We start from the raw sequence: 21,720 nt of genomic DNA, 5'->3' as shown, positions 1-21,720 counted from the left end.
GCTTCTTGAAAGGAATGCCTATATCATTAGGTTTTTAGCCTTAATTTTTTCTACTATATATATTAATGCTATAACTTTTTCCTAAGGGGCCTTTAACTATCTGCTGCATGTTTCAGCATATAATATTTCAATATCATTGAATTCAATTTTTTTTCCTATTTTTATTTTGAATTCTTCTCTGACCAAAAAGTTAATTAGAAGTATATGCCATACTTTCCAAAAATTTCAGTACTTTCTGTTTATTACTTTTTTAATTTTATTTTTAAAATTAATTTCTAGCTGAATTCTGCTGTTGTAACAAAACACATTCTGCATGATTTCAATTCTTTGAAATTTGTTGAATCTTCCTATATGACTCATTGGTCAATTTGGAGAAATAAAGTATAGGATTCTCTATATATCACTGAGGACAGGCTTGTTTATCAATGCTGAAATTATCATCTTTACAAAATTCATTTTCTTGTTTAGACAGATGCTAAGAGAAGTATTAACACGTTTCACCATGACCGAGGGCATTTTTATTCTTTCATTTCTGTTAGTTTTTGTTTTCTATATTTTAAGTGTTTGCTATTAGATGCATACTTATTTAAAATTCCTACCTTCTGGGTACACCAAATTTTATATTTAAGTATCTCTCTTTTTAAATTTAGTTTTTATGTCCTTGTTGTTGTTTTTCCTGAAAGATTATACTTTCTGATATTAATGTTGCTGAACAGGCCTTTTCTTTTTTTACTTAGTATTATATGGTATATCTTTTCTATCATTTTATTTTCAACCTTTCTTTATTCTCATATTTTCGATTTATATTATAAACTATGTAGTTTTTAGAAATTCATGCAATCTTTATCTCACATTGATCATTTTTCCACTTTCATTTAACACAATTACTTACATACCATTATATAAAAGTTAGAACAATGATGTTTTTTATAATTTCAAATTTTAGTTGATTTCTTGGTCTTTTTGAGAATGGCAATGTAAATTAAATGTAACCCAGTGGTTCTGGATAGGCATGCTAACAAGGTTTTTAAAACATTTTTGCAGAAAGAATTATCCATAACAGAAAAACAGTCATTCATGTGGATTACCCATTTTAATCTATAAAAAGGAAAGGGAAAATAGACAAAATAACTACCAATACCACAAAACTTGTCACCATACTCCAATAAAAATATAAATGGTTCCTATGAGGAAAATAGAAGAATACCTAGAGAATTTGTTTTGTAGCCAGAAGATGTTTTAGCAATATTCAGATGACCTTGGTGAACTCTTTTGGTAAAATATTAATTTTAATTTTTTAGTATTATCGTTCTTCTACTTTTACTTCGAGATTTATAATTGCCTAAAAAACTTCAATAGCTTCAAATATCTTCTTGGAAAATAATTTAATAGCCTATCATAAAATCTTCAGGGCAGATACTGATTATGTGGTTTTCTTGAAATGACACAAATTTTAATTGAAGTAAGAATTTTGCAGAATCTCAATTTTAATTTATTATGAATATATAATCAGATTCTTTTTTAAAGTGCCAATAGTGGTTGCAATTAATGTTAAGTGGGGAAAAAAAAAGAATATGCATGCAAGTTCAAGAACTTACATTTTGCTGACTCATGTTTCCCTTATTGCATTCATTTGAAAAAGACAATCTCGTTACTGAGAATTAGCTAGAGCAAGTTGTTTTCTCTCCAGATAACTGCTCCCTCACAGAGAGACAAGTTCCTGGGTAGAGCTGGAGGGCAAGGAAGCCATAATGCTGTCTCCTCTGAAAGCTGAGGGAAAATAAGGGAAAGTGGGAGGATCCCTAGCTAAAGAAGTTTGTAGTTTTTGACCCAGCCAAACTATGACGGAAAGGAGTGGTGAAAAGGGGCAAACCTTCAGAAAACTTTCTCATCTTGCCAAAGGATATAGAGCATCACCTCTTTGGGATCCCTGGAAAAACAACAGCCCAGATCAGTATCTGTGCAAGTCCTGTTGCCTCAGGCTATGCTGGAATTGCCCAATAGTCCCTCCTTCTTAGAGCACCAGCTGTGTTCAAACAAAACTCCTTTCTAGAATGGTGAGGCAAGCACTGCCAGTAGTCTAATCTCATTGAGGCTGTATAGATGCTTAGCTGTTAAACTGCGCAAGTACATAGAAGGTGTCTGGGGCTTCAAACCTATATATACTTTTTAAAGATATCTAAAAACCAGTTATAGTTTTATATTCTAAATAACTTTGGCTATAAAATTCAAACAGATATACTGTAAATAGGTTGCAGCAGCCAACAATGAGTTACTAAAGCTTATAGAATTTAACTACTTTTGGATACCAGAGGAAGAAAGACTCTTGATTTCCTTCCATTCAGAATAAAGATTTTAATTTGATACAAATGAGCTCTTTGAAACCTGGTTCAATATTCACCTCTCAAAATAGGTCTCCATAAAAAATAAAAGTAAAGTGTGTTCCCCAAAACACACTTACCATCACTATTTCCAAATAACAAAAAAGTAATTATGTATCCACACTTTTTTACACTTATTAATCACTTAAAAAAAAACAATTGTTTATCAGTTAGAGTGTAAAAATCTATAGCACTCAGATGATATCTTTCATTTTTTTCTAAAGTGTCAGGAATAGTACTAAGTACACAATAGGCATTACAAATGCTTACTAAATAGACCTTTATTTTTACTTTATACTTTTTACATTTTAATGAGCAATTGTATGTATAAAGCTGTATTCATCCATCTGTCTTTTCAGATAAACAAGCTAAATTATATGCATCTTTAATCAAGAATAAAAATAGTTCCACTTTATTGTGTTAGATAAGAACAGTCTAATTAGAAACCACCCCTTTATTTAGTTAAGGACTCAAGATACTAAAAAATCTGTCCTGTCTTTTTAAGAGGAAATATACATAAATGAATGTGTGTGTATATCATATATTTTTTTATATATTTATGTGTTTACATATGATATATATAAATACATATACACATACAACAAATAAATTTGTATAATAATTTTAAACAGAAATAGAAAAGAAGGTAAAAAAAGAACTGCAATTATGTACAATACCTGTAGTTGAAATTATATTATTATTTTGGAAAGAATTATGATAGGTAATTTGGGGAGCAAAGAGATATAAATCAAAATAGTTCATATTGAACTTTACATGATCAAGAAATCGAATACATCTTAATACATCAATGTTTTATTATTATTAACAAAGATAACACATATTTGCAATAATGCAAGTTCTTGATTTATTTATTTGTCCCTTTTCATTAACATATTGGTTTTCCCTCAAAAAATTAAAGTATTTTTATTATAGATTGACTAGAAATAAACAGTAATAACAAGTAAGAATCTATTTCTAATAAGGGGTTGTGTTTTGTTACTCTGACCTTCCCAAATAACTTGACATATACTAGAAAAATCATTTCTAAAAGATTTCCTATTACATTGATCATTAGTGAAATAATATGCTGAGAGATCTCAAAATTGCTTCCCACCTTTAGTGTTATTCTAAACCTAACTTTCAGGTGCCAATCTATAATTCAAATCTCTTTGCTCACTTTCATAGTTAGCATAATTTAAATTTTTGAATATAGAAAACCACATTCTAATGTGCCCTCCAATTAAGCAGTTTTGTTGTGTTAAAATATAGATGTTTAAATAGTTTTAATCAGTAATACATTAATGAGTAGGGAAACACCTAACATGAAGATCTTTTGTTACTATATATGCTAAGCATCACACTTCTCTCATGATAAAATTCCTGCATATAAACTATCTTTCATTATTTTGACTAAACATTCATGTCACCAACATATTCTGACAAGTTAAAATATTAATAATTAATTAAAATGAAGTTGTTAATTCCTTTCTTACCTATCCTCTATTCACAGTGGTATACGAAAAGCAAATATCTGGTTCAGTTTTATGCATGTCCCTGAACTTCAAGTGATACACATTATTTCTTTCTCCTCGCAACTATTCCATGGAATCACAGGCTGATTTAGCTGTTGAATAAGATTCCAAACACAGGGATACCACTGCATCCTTCTATGAGTCATTGTTTTCGGTCCTTCCTCATTTTTCTTTGGAGTAAAAATCCTGCAGGACTCCCTACCAGCTGAAATTCTGCTAAGGAGGCCTTTCTGGTCTTCTTTTAAAGAGGCTAAAGGTGGTTCACACTGGCAGGACTGTTACTACTGCACTTATTACCTAGTAAGTCTGTGGCGAATATGTCTAGCACTTCACAGATGTAAGGATACTTATCACCAGTGGACTTATGCTTTGAGCCTTTAAAGAAAATTCTGACTCAATAACGGAAGTTCCATTTCACATCTTTTACTCTCATATTTATTAAAGTTTTCAATACCTCATTCACATTTTTTTTCCATCTGAAGACCTATTAGTATTATTATTCCTGGTTCATTCATTTGTTCATTAAATATTTATTAAAGGCCTACTGCATGCTAGGCATTGTTCAGAGCATTGGGAGTACAGCTGTAAACCAGACAGAAATTCCTGCTTTCAAGGGGTTTATATCTAGTAATATTAAACATAATGTATAAATAAAATATCCAAATTATATCTTGCTGATTCTATACTGCTGTTATTTTTCCCAGTGGCCAATATTTGAAGTTATCCTTGAGTCCTATTTCTTTCCCCACTGTAAAATTCTTTTACTACTGTTTTTGTAAGCTTTTTATTCTCTGCATTTTTAATTCTTACTACTGCTACCATAACTGAAGTACATCCATGTAATCTCATTTCAGAATTACTGTAACAGCTTCAATCTCTTTCTTCATGCTGCATTCTGCTAGTGTTATCATTTTCAGCCACAAATATGATTATATAAATCATGTGCTGAAGAATACTTGCCATTCATTCATTCAGCAAATATATACTGAGGAATTCATATGACAGGTATTATTCTAGGCCTTTGGAATATAATAGTGAATGAAAAAGTCAAAGTCCCTAACCATGTGGAGCTTATATTCTAGTAGAATAAAACAAGCAATAAACACATAGGAAAAGGGGAAAGAATATTGATTGTTCACGGATGATCTCCCTGTTAAAGCAGCATTTGAACTGAGACCTAAAGAAAGTGAGGGAATAAGCCATGTAGATGAAATAATAGCAATTTCTTGCCTGAGTAAAGGAATAGTAAACGTGTTAGTGCAACCAAAGTGGAATGATCTAGGAAATGAAGGTAGAAGATGAGTTTCTAGAGGCATTATAAAGAGAAAAGTCATGAAGTGTCTAAGAAACCACTTCGTGGACTTTGGGATTTTTCTTTTTTTCTTATGGAAAGCCGACAAAGATTTAAGCTTAGCTGTGATATAATCTGATTGACATTTAAGAAATTGATCCTGCCTGGCTCACTTGAGAAGGGACATGTGAGAGAGGAGTGTGGCTTTGATCAGTACGGTAAGAATTAGTTGAATTCTGGATAAATTATGAAGATAGAACCTACAAGAAGACTCTAAGGTTTTGACTTCTGGAAATAGCGGCATGAAGGACTCATTAGCTGCTATGGGGAAAACTACAGATCTGTAGAAAGTAGCAGAGAAGATCAGAAGCTCACTTTTTAACTTTAAATTCTATTGAATATACAAACGAATGTGTCAAATATTTAGTTGGATAGTTGGATACAGAAGTCTAAAGTTTAGGGGAGTGATCTAGCCTAGACTGGAAAATTTTTCATTTATCAGTGTCTACATGATAGCACTTAAGTTGTAAAGCAGTGTGTGATTATCAAAGGAATGAAAACATGGGTAGGAAAAATTACAGGGCTCACATAAATGATCAATCCAATACTCAGTTCCTTGTCATCATCAGTTCCAATGAGTTTCATTTCTTCTGACCTTTAATATTTTGGCTTTGAAATGCTTAAATCAAGCATTCTAGTCTCTCACTATTATCTTTGATCTTTCTTCCTATATTTACTACTCCTTTTTTTCAAATTTATTCAAACAAATCCTCTGCTTCACTGATCACTTCCTATCGTTGCTGTAATTCTTATTCAGCTTAGACTTTATGACATTCTTGAGGATATTCTCAATTATCTTGCCCCATTAGCCTCCCACAGCAATAGTCTGCAGAACAACAACCTAACACCAAAATGGCCACAGGTATTCTTCCCTCCCATACCTGTGATAAAGCTGTTAGAGGGAAAAAAAACCCCACACCTTTGAGTCATTTATAGTGACCACAAATTCACTGCCTAGAGCCACAAGTGGACCCTTACCACTTACCACTAATCAATCTATGATTTACATAGTTCTCCCATAATCCATCATGATAGATAAATCTCCATATTCCTGAAATATCTTATCATATCATCTCTCCTGCCACTATCAGCTAGTTTTTTTGTTTTGTTTTGTTTTGTTTTTTACTTTGTGGGGAAAATGGAAGCCATTAAATGGAACCTTTCAACTTTGTAAGATTCCCGCCTATAAATATGCTCGCATCAGCTTCCAGCCTTTTTATCTACCCTCATTTCAAATTTAAAGAGATATTGCTCTTTCTATATAATATGCCCTGGAGTTCATCTTTCCTGCATCATCTGGTGCTCTATCAACTAACTTTCTTTTCCTCAGTAACTTTTCTCCCTCTGTATGTACTTTCCATATGTTTCTATGCACTCTTATTTTCTCTCTTAAAAATAATTTTCTCTTAAACACATATCCTATAGTGGCTATTATTCCTTCCTACTTCTCTTTAATTTTATATATACTGGGAAACTTTAGAAATAGCCATTTATTATTTGGACTAAATGTGTGATTAATTTTGTAATAGAGTATAATTTTCGGTCTACAGCTAGTCTTCACATGAGCAGATTCATACCACTGCAATACACAGGAGTTCATAAACAAAATTCTACTTGAGTAGGCAGCGCCTTGTCCTTTGAGTCAGTCAAAAGATCATCCAGGAAGGATGATTAATATGGCTGTCCTATTAATTCACTCTGAAGAGTATCTTTCACATGACTAACCAAAAACTTCATGACTACCTTCGGTACACTGTCTTAAATATTCTTTCTGACAATAAGAAAGTATGATTTGATGAGCCATTCAATAACCTCATAATCTTGCTATTCAAAGGCAGATAGTTTTCATGAAACAGGAACCAGCACTTGAAGCAGATTCACAGCATGGACTTTTTGTGGACTCCCTGGCATAATTTGTATTAGTTTTGATGTTTCCTCAGCTAATAATTCTTCAGCTTTTGAAGTTTTCAGCACTTCCCTCCAGTTGCCTGTTGATTCTTGAACAGCGTCTCCAACCCCACCACCTCCAGATGCCACATTTTTAGTTTCCCTCCTGCTGTTCTGAATTAACTTGCCATCAGCCTCAGCAGAAGCAGCAGAGGAGGGCTCCTGGGAGGCAGGTGCCAAAGAACTTGGAACTTTAGACTTGTCTAGTGAGGCAGCTGAAGGTAATTCTCCTGCTAGCCTGTTTCTCCTTTGTTCCTCTGTCTTGTTGTTCATTGGCCCACAGCATCAGTCAAATCTGTTGTGTTGATATAAGCCAACTCAATTGCCACTAAGTTATGAACAATTTCATTTGTAACCAGGAACCATTTACAAAGAAGACAAGTTACTACTTCGACTATGGCATTATGCAGTTTAGTAAACTGCAATAACTCCAATGTACTGTAATTGCTACTGTGATGAATGATCCTTTCCATTTCTTCATGAACCAGTTACACGTACAGAGGCTGGGCTTTTCCAGACATTTGAAACTTCAGGCACAAACAAAGCTGGACAAGGACTGGTAGCATTTCTAATGGCAGTCAAAAGGTCAAGGGCATTAAGGCTATCTAGTGAGTAAACAGATTCTAAGGTTTGCCCAAAAGTATCATGGAAAATATAACAGATTCTAGCACCATCGCATAGCGCCGAAGTTTTAATATATTTTGCGGTTCCTTCAACAGTTTTACAATATTCTGTGGCAACTGGTAATAAGCTAGAATAAAGTAGCACTTTTATCATCCACAAGTTCACCATAGCTGTTTAGAAGAGACTGTTATTGAGTAGCTAGAACATTTATTTTTATTTTCAGTGCTGGTAAGCAGTTTTTGATGTGATGCATCAGTAACCTATTCGGAAACATTGTTCCATTTCCATTAGCCAGAGGTGGGTATTTCTTTTGAAGGAAAGCATATTCAACATGGATTGAAGCAGTAACACTCTTCTTACTGTTAATATCTAGCTGGCTCACGTTAACCAACTCCAGCTATTCCAAGTCTGACTGGTAGAACCCTTCCCATTAATATTTCCATGGCATCAGTACCTGTATTCATGAGGTCAAGTTTAGTGATTACATCTAGGATTCTGCAACCCACTGTGTCTACCTCTCTTGAAATTTTAAGTGCTCTAATGTTGCCATAATTGTATTAGCAGTAGTGACAGAGAGGATAATGGAATTTGGATTACTGATAAACCTAAGAATGAGCTCCCTGATTAGAAGCTCAATGCCCTTAGGCTGATCACCTACAGGCAAACGGTCATTCCTGGCAAATCCATAAGTGTAAGATTTAAAATGCTGGGAGAAAAAAAAAAATCTTAAGATGAACTGGTTCAGGACTACTTTCTTATTATTTCCTGAAATCCTTTCTATTTCATTTTCAAATTCTTGTCAAATTTCATCGACATCCTTGTAAAGCTTATTTTTTTGTGTGAAGAAATTTACCCCTTTCTTCTGATTTAACTCCTTTTTCTTCTCCTGTTGTTTTGGTTTATCTTCAATTGAAACATGGACCAGCTGCAGAATGAGAGGTCTCTGGGTGACAATGCCAGCCCAGTCCCACTGAGAAGCAGGTCTCTCTCCACTGGGCTTTCTAGTACTGAGCTCTTTCCACTGCTCTGTATTCCCACCACCACAATCAGAGGCAACTGGGTGATGTTGGTGTCCACCTCTTGGAGCCTGTTAATAATAGGAATTAGCACTTCCATAACTTCAAAAACATGGGGTTCCACTGGCTGGCCACGTAAATAAATGGGGCCAGGGCCCAGAGCTACCTTTTTCCTTCTCTCCTCCGCCCTCTTTTGGACCCCTCACTTCTTATACAATTAAGCTCTTTGAAATTGTTTTCTATAGCCACTGAATCCAATTCTTACTTTCCATTTAATCTTTTGGGTCACTGGAAACTTGATTTTCCTTAATTACTCCACTAAAATTACTCTCACCTAGATCACCCTTTATCTTCTTACTGCTAAATTTCAAAGTGTCAACGGGTACTTTGTTTCTGAACTCTCGAAATTATGAAACTCCTAATAAACCCTTTTACCATCCTCTCTTGACCCTGACACTCATGATTCCATATCTTCCTGGTATTCCTGCCTTGCATCCATCTTTGTTTTATCTTTTGTAAGGCATACACTGCCTCTTTTTTTTTTCTCTCTTTCTTTATTTAATGCATTTCTTCCTCAGGGAAGAACTCTCTTATCTTCTCATTCAGAATACATTTTTGGGGGGAGTGGAGGATGATTTCATCAACTTCAATAGGTTCAATGAACTATTCTACAAGTTAAATCAATAGCTATAAATAAGATCTCACCTTTAAATTCCAAAATTATTTATATGTTCCCAACTCTGTCAGTTCAATTTAATGTGTCCAAAACTGCACTCATCAGCTCGCTTCCCAAAATTTTCTATCTCATGGGACTCTTATCTCTATGTAGGGCATCATCATCCACGGTTGCCAAATCAGAAAGTTTAAAAATCAGTTTTGACTTCTCAATAAGTCTCATTTTCCTCCCGTTAAACAACCATCAATTCTTATATATTCACTATGTCCTTAATATCTCATGAATCAGCCTACTTCTCTCTACACTGTTACTCTATAGGCTCATATCAATAATTTAGCATTGTACTCGAAACAAAATATTGAGTTTCTCCTGTAATATTACTCTCGATTAGCTTTATAATACAGTGGATGGACTCAAAATAAATAAATAAATAAATACGTTGCCATTATTTCTTCATCTGTCTCTGCTTTGGATGATTACAAGAGACTTTTTACTGGTCACTTTGCTTTAGTCTTTTCTCAAATCACTCTCCAACGAGAGCCAAGAAAATGTTTCTGAAGGAGAGAGCTGATTAAATGACCTGACTGTTTAAAATTTTTAATGGGTCCTCATGGTCCTTAGTACAGAGTACAGGTTCCCTCCATGAAATATCTTATTTCTTGCCCTGACAACCTTCTACCTCCTTTCTCAGCACTATTTTCTGTCCTCTAGCTTTGTTCATACTCTAGCCACACCACATTATTTTCTCACTTTTTGACCTATACAGATACTATTTCCTCTGCTTAAAATACCATGCTCCACCTTCCTCAGCTGGCAAACTTCAACACATCCTTTTATTTCCTTTTATTTACCTTTCTTGATTCTTCAGCCCCTTTTTTATCCTCACCAATTAGATTACATAATCCTCTTACCCTGTACTGACATTGTACTGACATTGACTGGTTTTTACTAAACTGTCTACTTCATTATATTGTAAGATTCTGAAATGAGAAACTGTATTATTTACCATTGTATCTCTAAAACCTAACCAAATGTCTAGTACATTGTGTACATTCAAATATACACTGAATTCTGACTTTAAAAAAGAGAATGAAGGTAAGTAATATAACGATGAAGCATTCAAGTCAAAATGAATTACATTAGGTCATGATTCAGATTCACATTTTTTACTCCCTTATCTTTTGAAGCAAATGAGTAGAACACTGGCATTTTTCGAATAACCAAATTTAAATCGGTTTTGGAAACTTTTAAATTTTAAGATCATCTAAAATTTAAAAAAAATATATGTAATCTGGTCTAAACAGCACCCTCAGGAAATTAAACTGGTTTTAAATTCTGTGAAGTGTTTACTGAAGTTTCTAAGAACCATCAGGAAGGCCATTAAAATGAGAACAAAAAGTACAAAAATATGGAATGTAAGATTCTGGTTCCTCAGTGGGGAAAAAATTGATGGAGCTGGAGAACGTTCAGGACAGTGTGCATATATCAAGCTCAAGGATAGGAATTACGTAGGGATTCACTTTTTAAACACACTCTAGGAATAAAGAGCATTTGGATAAACGAAACTTCAAACAATTTAAAATACTAAGTTATGAAGAAAGAAAATTTATAGGACTTATTACTCCAAGGTAAAAAAAAAAAAAAAAAAAAAAAAAGGGAAAAGAAGAAGAAGAAAGAAAAACAGGAAAAGAACTGACTACCCCTAGGGGAATTCTTGCTGTAAGTTCTGGATGAGGCAATGAGGTAAACTTAATTCAAACACCGATAACAGCACTCTGAAACATCATGCTTCCACATTTGACCAACGTGTTCAGATTGTGTTTATGTTGTCTAGGACTTCACTCACATTACTCCTTAGTAGATTTTGTCTATGTTAACCCTTAAATAAATCAGAAATGATAAGAAAATAAATAGCTATTTAATGATTAGAATGTTTCTTAAACCAAATTTTAAAAAAAAGAAACTCTCCTCCTTGTGTATGCTAGTCTGCTTGTGTCTTTATGACTAAACTTTACATTTGTGGCCAAGCTGAGCTACTAAATCTTACAGGTAGATTTAAAGCTAGCCCACAGTCTGGGACAAATCCCAGATCTTGGCCAGGGGCTATGTCACTGGCTGGCTCACTGGCTAAAGATGGGACAATGATTTGTCACAATGCTAGTTTCACATGGCCCTGTGTGTCCACAGCTCTCTAGATACCCAGGTACAGCTATTACAGCTGAATAAGAGTGTTTATTCATTGTACTCTAGTTTTTCAGTATTCAAAATTCTCTTGGCCATCTGAAGCTAAGTTGCTTAGACCTTACCTATCAGGCCTTCCTAAAGGCTGGATGACAATTTGATCACCTGGGACACCCTAGATGCCTTACAGTTCATAAGTTTTACACATATTAAAATTGTTAATATTTAAAATTCAAAACACTATAGAAAAATATATATTAAAAAATGCAATACTTAATAATAATTTACCCTTTAGATTTTCATTATCTATGTTCTTTCCCTGTATTTTTATGTGTAAATATATGCTATTTTTTTACACTGGAGGTTAATTCGTGATCTAGTTTTTTGAATAAAAAACATGTCGAACGTAGACAATCTGATACAATTCTTCAATGCCAATGCTAAGTTAACATTTGAAAGATATTTTTCTCACTGATAAAATAATATATTTTCTATGATAACTATGTGATTTAGAAAAATCTACAAGTTTTATTTGCTGCAGTAACTAATTTCCAGTTTCTGAATTAAAAAACATGCCTCTTAAAATCCTTTTCAGAAGGAATCCCTTATAAAACTTTCCAACTTGCTCCTAAAAATCATAAACGGGTAATTCTTTCATTATTGGCATTAAAATTGAGACTACTTGAATTTTTAAAATACCTACTTAGCATTTATTGTTTAAAATATTAATGCAAACTATATTCCTGGAGTTTCCCAAATTAATTCTTAATAGATATATAAATTTACTTATAATTACATTTGCAAATTCTGACACAATGTTTATACAGGTCTGCTATTTGAAAAAGTTCAAAATTCACCTTTTTCTACTGCTCAGAAATAATATTTATGTCTATAGACAGAAAATTTTATAATTTTTAAATATGCCATTTACATTTAAAGATGTATATGAGTTTCCCATTAAACTGGTAAAGAAATGAGTCCACAGCTATACTTCTTCGTAAATCTATTTATTCAGCACTTTATATATTCTGCTCAATAAATAAAAATTACAGCACCCTGAATTTTTTACCAATAAAAGTTTTATCAAAAAAGGGGTTTAGAAATACAGTGTAAATATTTATACAAAAGACCCTTTAAAATGGATTATGAATAATATTGTTTAGATGATCTATTCCCAAGAACTTTTAAAGAAAGAAAAAAAAAATAACACAAAACTTCAAATATATTTAGGTTATACATAATCCAATCAGTTAAGTTTTCTGACTTAGGAGCAAAAACAATTGAAAGCCTTATATTCAAATGACTGAAGTAACTCTAGGATACTATTATCATTTTACCTTGACACATACTTTATAAAAGCTTTAAGAACTAAAAGTAATTTTATTACATAGTTCTTGGTAGATTACTCTTTAATAATGGGAGACACTAAATTTATGTGTACTCTTACTTGCATACCCTACCCTGGCTTCCTAAACTCTCATGTACTCTGAAATGTGCATAATGTTTTTCACCCTACAAAAAGTTATAAGGTATAATCATTAAATTTCAGAAAATGTAGGCAGCAGTAGTAAATATCCACCATTGTGGCTAGGCATGGCCAAGAGAGAATCTCTATCTTCACAATATTATAAATTACGTCCAAAGAAGAATAACGTATATACATGCGCGCGCGCACGCGCGCGCGCACACACACACACACACACACACACACACACACACACACACTTCACTTTTAGCCAATGGGAATGAAGTTAAGTTTGACTTTAGGATATTTTCTGTGACCCTTTTCCTCTGCAAGGGGCCTCTTTCAATAACTACGCTTTGTGCATGCACAAGCTTTCCTGTTTGAAAAGGTGCTTTCTTGAAAGGACATGATATACTAAATTATTTAACATGTAAATAATGGGTAAGAGTTTTATCACCACTTGTAGAAGAGAGGTGTTTAGTTGTTTTTTGAACAAGGGATAGATCCTTATAAAACAAATTGATCACTAATTGTAGAATTCGTTCAGGAATCTGTAAACAGGTGAGGGAGGCATTTTGAATGAAACAGATTTACTTTTCTAATAAAAGTTGGATGCCTTTACAAACACTGTGCAAGGCAGCAGGATGAAATTACATCACATAAGCAATCACCTATACTTGCATACAGGGCTGGACATAAATCCTGACAAGATATATTTACTGGGGTCACTTGTCTTATACTAAAATGTAATGGGTTCGGGGACTTAATATAAGCAGCTATCTGAAGACAACACTTAAAAAAAATTATTCCTACATAAATTCAGACAATGAAAATAAAAAAGGAAAGGACTATGTTGCTTAGCTTACTTTAGGAGAAATATGGTGAAGATTAGATAATATCATGAGACAGGAGAGAGAGAGAGGTAGCAAAGAAAGAGCTACAATTGGAAGTTATTTTTTTTAACATCTCACTAGTGTTTCAATGTAATAATGTTCTTTGCCTGGATGCCTAGATGAAGCATAGCAAAAACTGATAACATTGAGTTCAGTATGTTCCCCATCAAATCACACAATGTTAAGTAAAAAGCCAACTGTGATAAAAATTAATATATTGACTATTTGTTGAAATAAATTGAATCTTATTACTTTAGGTGCACAGAATGAATTTATGTTTGTACTTCAAACATGAAATCATAGGACTATTATTTAATATTTTCTGAAATTGGACATCACAAAAAAGACCAAGATGTTCCAATACAATCACTTCTTATTGTTTAAAAATGTTAATCCTTTGAAACTTTGGAATACTTTTTCTAATTTTCTAGAAGCTTTCTGGTTAAAGGAGGAAAGAACAATATCAAGGATCAACGCTGTTGATTAAATGGGGTGATAAAATTATTTCTCTCAGTTAGTAGAAAATATATTGCAACCCAAATCATACACTCGTATTTAAATAGTAAACTCTCAAGTCTCAAAAGGTTTTAACTTTTGGTGTAGCCCATCAGTAGGACATAAAAACATTTATATAGTCTAAGGAAGCCTTTATTCTTATTTTTAGAGTGATACATGGAGATGAATTTTATGAGTTATTAAAACTTTTTAAAACACCAAATGACACCACAAAGCAATTTCACACTTTTGTATTAGTTACTGCAGTAGCTATATATTTCAAAAAGTAACCTATATGACAAATTGTATACAAGTAACTGTCTGACGATCTGGTGTGTACATAATTCAATTCGTCAATAGTTATATTTAATGAAGAAGCTAACTTACCGGTGGATCAGCCCCCTTAGAACCAGTCAGACTTCCTGTTAGGGATTCGATATCCTGAAAAGGGGAGAGGTGTTGATTGTAAAATGCTACTCAATGGCATGGAGAATTTCCCAGTCCCACAGTGTAATATTTTCTTTAAGCTACAAACTTAGGGTACTCAGCTGTATTTGTTTTGTTTTGTTTTTAAACAATCTTGCTACACAAATGCTATACAACTAGCCTATATCTAAAAATTTGGATATTTTCTCAAACTCTGTACAATCTGTAAAAAGAAAAAATATAAATAGACTAATTATTCCTGAAATATGCAAGAAAATAGCTCTAGGTGGGAGAGCAGATGTTTTGTTCTCTAAGAAGCTGAAGTGAGGACAGAAAAGAAAGAAAATTTAATAAAACCACAATTTAACATATTATTAGCAAGAATATTAATCCCACGGAAAAGGCTGAATTCAGGAAAAGTTTCAATTAGCTATAATCCACTCTGTTACTATATACAGAAAATGAAAATATATGCAGATAGATTAGCTATTGTTCTATGAGGATCGATTTCTAATCTTGAATCAGCAACCACAGAAGATCATGCCTGAGTACTGATTATAATTGTCGAAGGTATCATCAATGGGGAAATGGGTGATGCTTGACACACTGGAGAGCACATGCCCTGTTTACAGAGATAACTACAGCTCATCCTGATTGGCTGTAGGCTTTGGTTCATACTAACCATATGACTTCTTCAAAAGAACCTAGAGCTCCTTAATGTTCACAATTGTCTTAATTTTTAAATCATTCTCCCACACCCCCCAAATGAAAAAACAAAACCAGTTTTCTCAAAGGCTGCTGGATAGGAGTTTGGGGCTACAATGAAGAGTTATACTTTTTGCTAAAAAGTTTCTTTCTTGTGACCCTGGTCACTTCTTATCAGTTTGCATCTCATTGTACGTATAGGGTTGAGGAACCTGGGGAAACATAGTTACAGTAAGAAATCAAATATGGAAGATAACTGAGTAAAGATAGAAGGAAAATCAAATTAGATACCTATGATCAGAGAAACAGCCAATGATACCTTGATATCATTAAGATTTATGCCAGTTCACTTGGGACTTAATCGCATCATTTTCCTGATATCTCAAAAATGGGGATTCTTAACAATAAATATGAGGCTGAAATGAGCCTGTGAAGAAAACATTAAAGGCAAGGCATGGGAAAAGGCAGAGATGGCATGATTAAAATTTCCATTTGAAGAAGCTGACTTTGAATGGAAACTCAATGGGTGATAAATTTCTATGTGCATTTTTTATTAAGGCCACAAATGGTGAGAAAAATCACAAGGGATACTTGGCAAGAAAATTATTAAGTTGTCTTCTCTATAAAGGATATATTGTATATGATACTTTTCCCTATCCAGCATCCCATTGAGGCATCCCATTGAGGAACTTCTCCTTCTTCACTCCCCCTGCCCCCATTCTAGCTCCAAAATTGGCTTACAAAAATTGCTTCAAATATTGTAAAAGCCTGATGGAAAATTAAGACAATGTATATTCTGGACGATATAATGTTAGAGTCTAAATCCTTGATTCTACCATTTGAACAATGTTTCAAACTAGGTGTTCCCCCTGCTTTCAACTAAAATAGTTCCTGGTTCTCAAAATCTAAAAGAATCCTAATTAATATGTCTACATTGTTGTCTATTTTGTAAAGGCTCTCCCTCTCCACCCTGTTGAAATTCTTTATTCCAGCACAGTGCACACTATAAACAACCAAATGACCTAAATTGTTTGCTCTTACATGTTCTTAAATATTCCTGTTGTCATCTGAGTAAATTGTATCCTTGTATAATAAAAGTAAAACATAAAACATAAATTGGCAAACAAAATTAATATTTCTTTTTAATGTGAAGGTAAAATATAATTTTAAAAATTGTTTTGGAATTCATGAGATGAATGAACAGATAAGATTTGGTAGTAAAATGGTTCAAACAGTATATTAAAAGAACAAAATACACAGACCATTTTCCTGTTATGATAATGACAAAAAACAAAGTTATATTTATATGAAAGTTTTATTCCAAGTATCTTCCATTCTTCACAGAAAGGCATATAATTAATATTAACAATAGAATTTCTGATGGTGTTACTAGAGAGGTAATAGAGACATTGATTCAGGTAAAAAGCATTTTAGCAATTAGGTGATGCATTTCATCAAACTGTTAAAAATTCTATCATGAAGGCTTCTTGCTAACATATATAAATTGGGCCAATTTTCAGATTCCTAAAATTTTAAACTTTTTGGAATATTCATGGTGTTGAGATAAATAAAGCAAAGGTAGAATTTAGAAAAATGAATAGAAGTGGCATTGATATTTGGTTTTTAACATGTTGAATTAAAGCAAATCATGAACTCATGGCTCTACATAGTACTGATGTACTTTTTTATTCCATTTATTTGTTTAATTGAAAAATAATTTTTTAGGTTTAGGTTCTATTTTGAGTGTAAGTTTAAAAAGAGTATCCTATTGGATAGACACACAAGTTAAACCTGGCTTATTTCTCACTTAGTGTAAAAAAGAAAAATATCAGGTATGAATAATGAGGAATGTGCATGAATGTATTTATGTGGTAAAAATAGTAAATGAAATAAATTCTTTGAGCAACTCTGAACATAATTAAAAGTAAGTTAATCTCTTTGATGGTTAGTGAATATTTTATCTGCAAAATATAATTGAAGTCCTTCACAAATGTGTCTATCTTATTATTTAAATGTCTTTTTATAAAGATAACAGCAAAAGGGGACATCAAAAAGTAAATATATTGAAAGATTTTTAACTAAATTCTGTAATAATATTTGTTTGATTAAAAAATTTTTTAAAAATAAATTTTTTACTGAGTTATAGAATTTATTTAACTCTATTGTACACCATGGTCATTTAGATTTAATAGCTATTAAAATAACTAGTACTTACTGAACATTTACTAGATGCCAGGCATTCATTATGCTTTATACACATTATAGACAGACTTATAAGGTAGTTGTAGCAGCCTTATAAGTCAGTTATTTCTTTCTGACATAACAGGTTAAAAGTTCATAAAACTCACCCAATATCACACAGCTATCAGAAATAGGGTTATAAAACATATTTTTTGTATGATTCCAAATCTGTGTTTTTAATACCAGCTATAAAGAAACAGCTTCTCCCTGGCATCCTGGTGACCTTGCACATATCCACACGGGCCATTAGATAAGGCTAAACCATAGGCCGGCCTAAGTCTTAGTCAGAATGTCCTGTGAATCTCCCAAGAACATGACAAGGCAGGCTGTCTTATGAAGAACTTCCACATGGCTGCTTATCATTCTCTACCTGGCACCAATGAGGCATGGAACTCTCTACCTCACTCCTTCCCATCCCAGATCCACCTTCAGGCTATAAACTGCTTAGGTGCAATATGGAATTGGCTGCTGTCAACAGAGCAGCCTGCCTCTCATATTGTCTATCATCTGATCCATCCAAGTTGTCCTGTGCAACTAGGGACCAGAGCCAGAACTAGAGTGAGGCAAGTAATATGTGAAGAGTACCAGTTTTAAGGAGGCACTCATTCTAAGGGTTATACAAATGCTGATCCTGTACTTGCAGGACGCCAAGAGTAAATGCCTCCTTTAATTTTGTGCCTCAGCAACCTCATTTTTAGAGTTCTGCAAGAACAGAGCGGGCAGTTGTACAACCTGGGGAGTGAGTGACCCCTTAAACTTTGTACCATAAGCACCTTACTTGTCTCGCCCTAGTCCTGGCCCTTCTAGAGATGTGGAGAGCTGACACCACAGTGACTTTGTTTATGCTGTATATGTAATAAACTCTTTAAATGCATCTGGACTCATTGTCTCCTTCCCAGTGGAATCTGTGGCAAGCCAACCTAGTACCTGCCTGTGTGCTGCTGCTCAAGGACTGCCTGCTGCCTAATACCAGTATTACATAGCCTCCATTATGTGGGTTGTTATCATCCACACAGAATAAAACAAACTAGGATCTATTAATTATATAATTAATTTTATTTCTTGAAGAGAAATTTCAAGTAATGAAAGTTTCACTTTCTTTTCTAAGGTATCAGTTACCTAAGTGTGGTTATTATCCAGTCTTTGACACCAACTGTGTAGAGCTGGTCTTTTAGTATTAGGAACCTCTGTTCCTGGAATGGAAACCTGGTAATCCAAGGCTGAACCATGAATCAGAAATTTTAAAGCTTAGAAAGGATGATCTGTGGGTGGAGTGAGGGAATCAGCATCAGAGCTCTAAGGACAGTGAGACTCGAGGGCATCCTGGAGCATGGGTATCACCTCAGCTCAGGTTTAAAATGAATTCTACATTGTGCTGCACTAATGCTGTTGGTTTCTCATTTGCATACCCCTCCCCATGGTCCCAGGCTCCAGAGCTGACATATTTTTTTCCCTGACAGACAATTGGAATAATAGAGCTATAGGGATTATGTAGTTTTCAGTACCAGTCATTACATTCAGTTGCTCTAAACCCTGCTTCCTCTGTGTGGAGGTGGGGATAAAAGGAAGAGATTGGGATTTGAGGTCTCCTTTAGAGTTACTGCTGAATCCTTATTTTTGTCCCATAAGATTAGCCAGTTATGGTCAAGAAAAAGATATTAAAGTAGTTTGGGTGTAAAATACATTAAAAATGAAGAATAAAAATTCTAAATAGTTCATTGAATCTAACATTGAATGTGCCATAAGACCCAGAACATCTTAAAATCTTATCCTTGCATTTAAAGTTACTGTTAAATTTTCAAGTATTTGATTTATGCATATTTATAATTTGGAACTACTTTAGAAATTTTTTGGAAGTAAAGTGATTATATTTCAAAATAGCGTATAATTTAGTACATTAAAAATCTACCCAAAATGTATCAGCACAGTGAAATCAATACAATATTGCAAAATATCAGCAATTTTTATTGAATGATTGTATTTAAAATTTGTTTCAAGGTCTTTAAAAACATTTGACTATGAGGTTTTTTATGTTTGTACAGAAGCTTACAAAATTCATGTATTCGAAATATCAAAATCAAGCACTTCTCTCAACCCTTTTATAGAAAAATTCTTCAAAACCTCCCTCATCTCTATTTGGCTCTTGATGCAGGCTTTTGTCCCCACCACATCACCGCAACCCTTCTTATCAAGGTTGCCAATGACATCCAATTGGCTGAATCAGTAGCCAATGTTTTTCATTATCATTTTTCTTGATCACTAAGTCATATTTGGCACAGTGGGTCATTCCATCCTCTTTGAAATCCTTTTCTGTCTTGGTTTCCATTTAGTTTCATCCTCTATATGATTTTATTTAGTACTATGGCTTTAAAACATGTATAATAGTGAATTCTGAATTTATAACTTCAGCCTCAGCTTATCCTTTGTGATCCACACTGCCTATTCCAATCTCCACTTGGAAATAGTATAGTCATCTAAAACTTAACAATGAAAATCAAACTTGTTTCCACTTCGATCCCTCCTCCAACGGTGAATAACATCACCATTCACCAAGTTTCTTAGGTCCAAATCCATCAGCAAATCCGGCCAATTGTATATTTAAAATATGGCTTAAATTTGACTATTCATCATCACCTAACTTTCTTCCATCCCCATCCTTTGGAACATATTAACAGTTTCTCCCTTGAGAAATAGCTTGCTACCTAACTGCTGTCTCTCTGTTCTTATTTTCCCCGACTCCTTGAATTCTCCACATGGCAGTGAGAACTATCTATTCAGGTTAGATCGGATTACTCCCTTGACCCAAACCTCCCAAGGGTCTTGCATTATTCTTAGAATGAAATGGAAACTTGTTATTATGTCATGCAATGCCCTCTGATGATCTGGCTGTGGCCATAATGCTGATCCTATTTGTTGCCATTATCATTTTCTCTCCTGCTACCCAAGTCACACTTTGCTGTTTCAAAAACAGTTCGAATATGGTTCCTATCTCAGGGCCTTTGCACATGCTCTTCCTGCTGCTTAGGATGCTCATTCCTTAGTTACCCTCCTTGTTACCTCACTTTATTCGGATCTCAAAATTTCATACAGACTTTCCCTAACTATCCAAATCAGTGAAGGTTCCACATGGAGACAAGTGGCAAACTCAAAAACATGTTAAAAGAGCATTTTTTTAAAAAAGGATAATAGTATGGACTGTTTTGTAGATTCAGAGAACTGGTGGCGCACAAGGACTAGAAACAGATGGAAGTTATAACCACCCCTACGCCCAAAGTAGTAAAATAAAAGAATAATGTTGTCAAAAGTCGAGCAAGGGTTGAACACCTCTCATCAGCCTCTAGAAAAGCTTGCCACACAGCGGAAGCTCAATAAATAGTTTTTGAATGGATGACTGACTGACTAAATGAATAAAGCACATAATACTATTTTGATACATAAAAAAACTTAAGCTCAGAATCTATAAATGATGTAGTTCTCATTTTTGTATAAATGTATCACTTTGAGAGCATGGCTTAAGGCAATAATGGTTGCACAAATCTTTATGCAATGCCTGAATAAACAAACTAATGAATGACTTGCCCAAGATCACACAGCTGGTGAATGCTGGAAAGAAGCTTTGAAACTTCAAGTGTTAGAACCCCAAACCCAGTGTACTTTCTATTCTATTACACATAACTAATGAGACTTCCTCCTAAAGCAACATGCACTCAATTCTTGAGGCAATAGATTTCTATATATCCCAGGGTTTCTAGTTCATGAGAAGGAAAATATACAAAGTAATTTAATA

At 33.8% G+C, this 21,720-nt stretch overlaps 1 protein-coding gene and 1 pseudogene across 12 annotated transcripts in view; both read right to left on the bottom strand.

The window, feature by feature from the left end:
- The window catches only part of PPFIA2 (PTPRF interacting protein alpha 2), a 424,261-nt gene that overhangs the window by 332,162 nt on the left and 70,379 nt on the right, over positions 1-21,720 (bottom strand). For 8 of the 12 annotated variants that reach the window (XM_036237945.1, XM_036237946.1, XM_036237951.1 and 5 more), the window contains one exon: positions 14,949-15,002. The exons of the other annotated variants lie outside the window; for them this stretch is intronic. In XM_036237945.1, the coding sequence (XP_036093838.1) occupies positions 14,949-15,002 (54 nt within the window). The remainder of the gene's footprint in view (positions 1-14,948; positions 15,003-21,720) is intronic. 12 annotated transcript variants of the gene reach the window in all.
- On the bottom strand, positions 3,250-11,102 carry LOC107510217 (annotated as a pseudogene).

Source organism: Rousettus aegyptiacus, unplaced genomic scaffold (genome assembly GCF_014176215.1).
Source record: "Rousettus aegyptiacus isolate mRouAeg1 unplaced genomic scaffold, mRouAeg1.p scaffold_m13_p_2, whole genome shotgun sequence".
NCBI lineage: Eukaryota > Metazoa > Chordata > Mammalia > Chiroptera > Pteropodidae > Rousettus > Rousettus aegyptiacus.
This window is presented reverse-complemented; position numbering and strand designations above follow the sequence as displayed.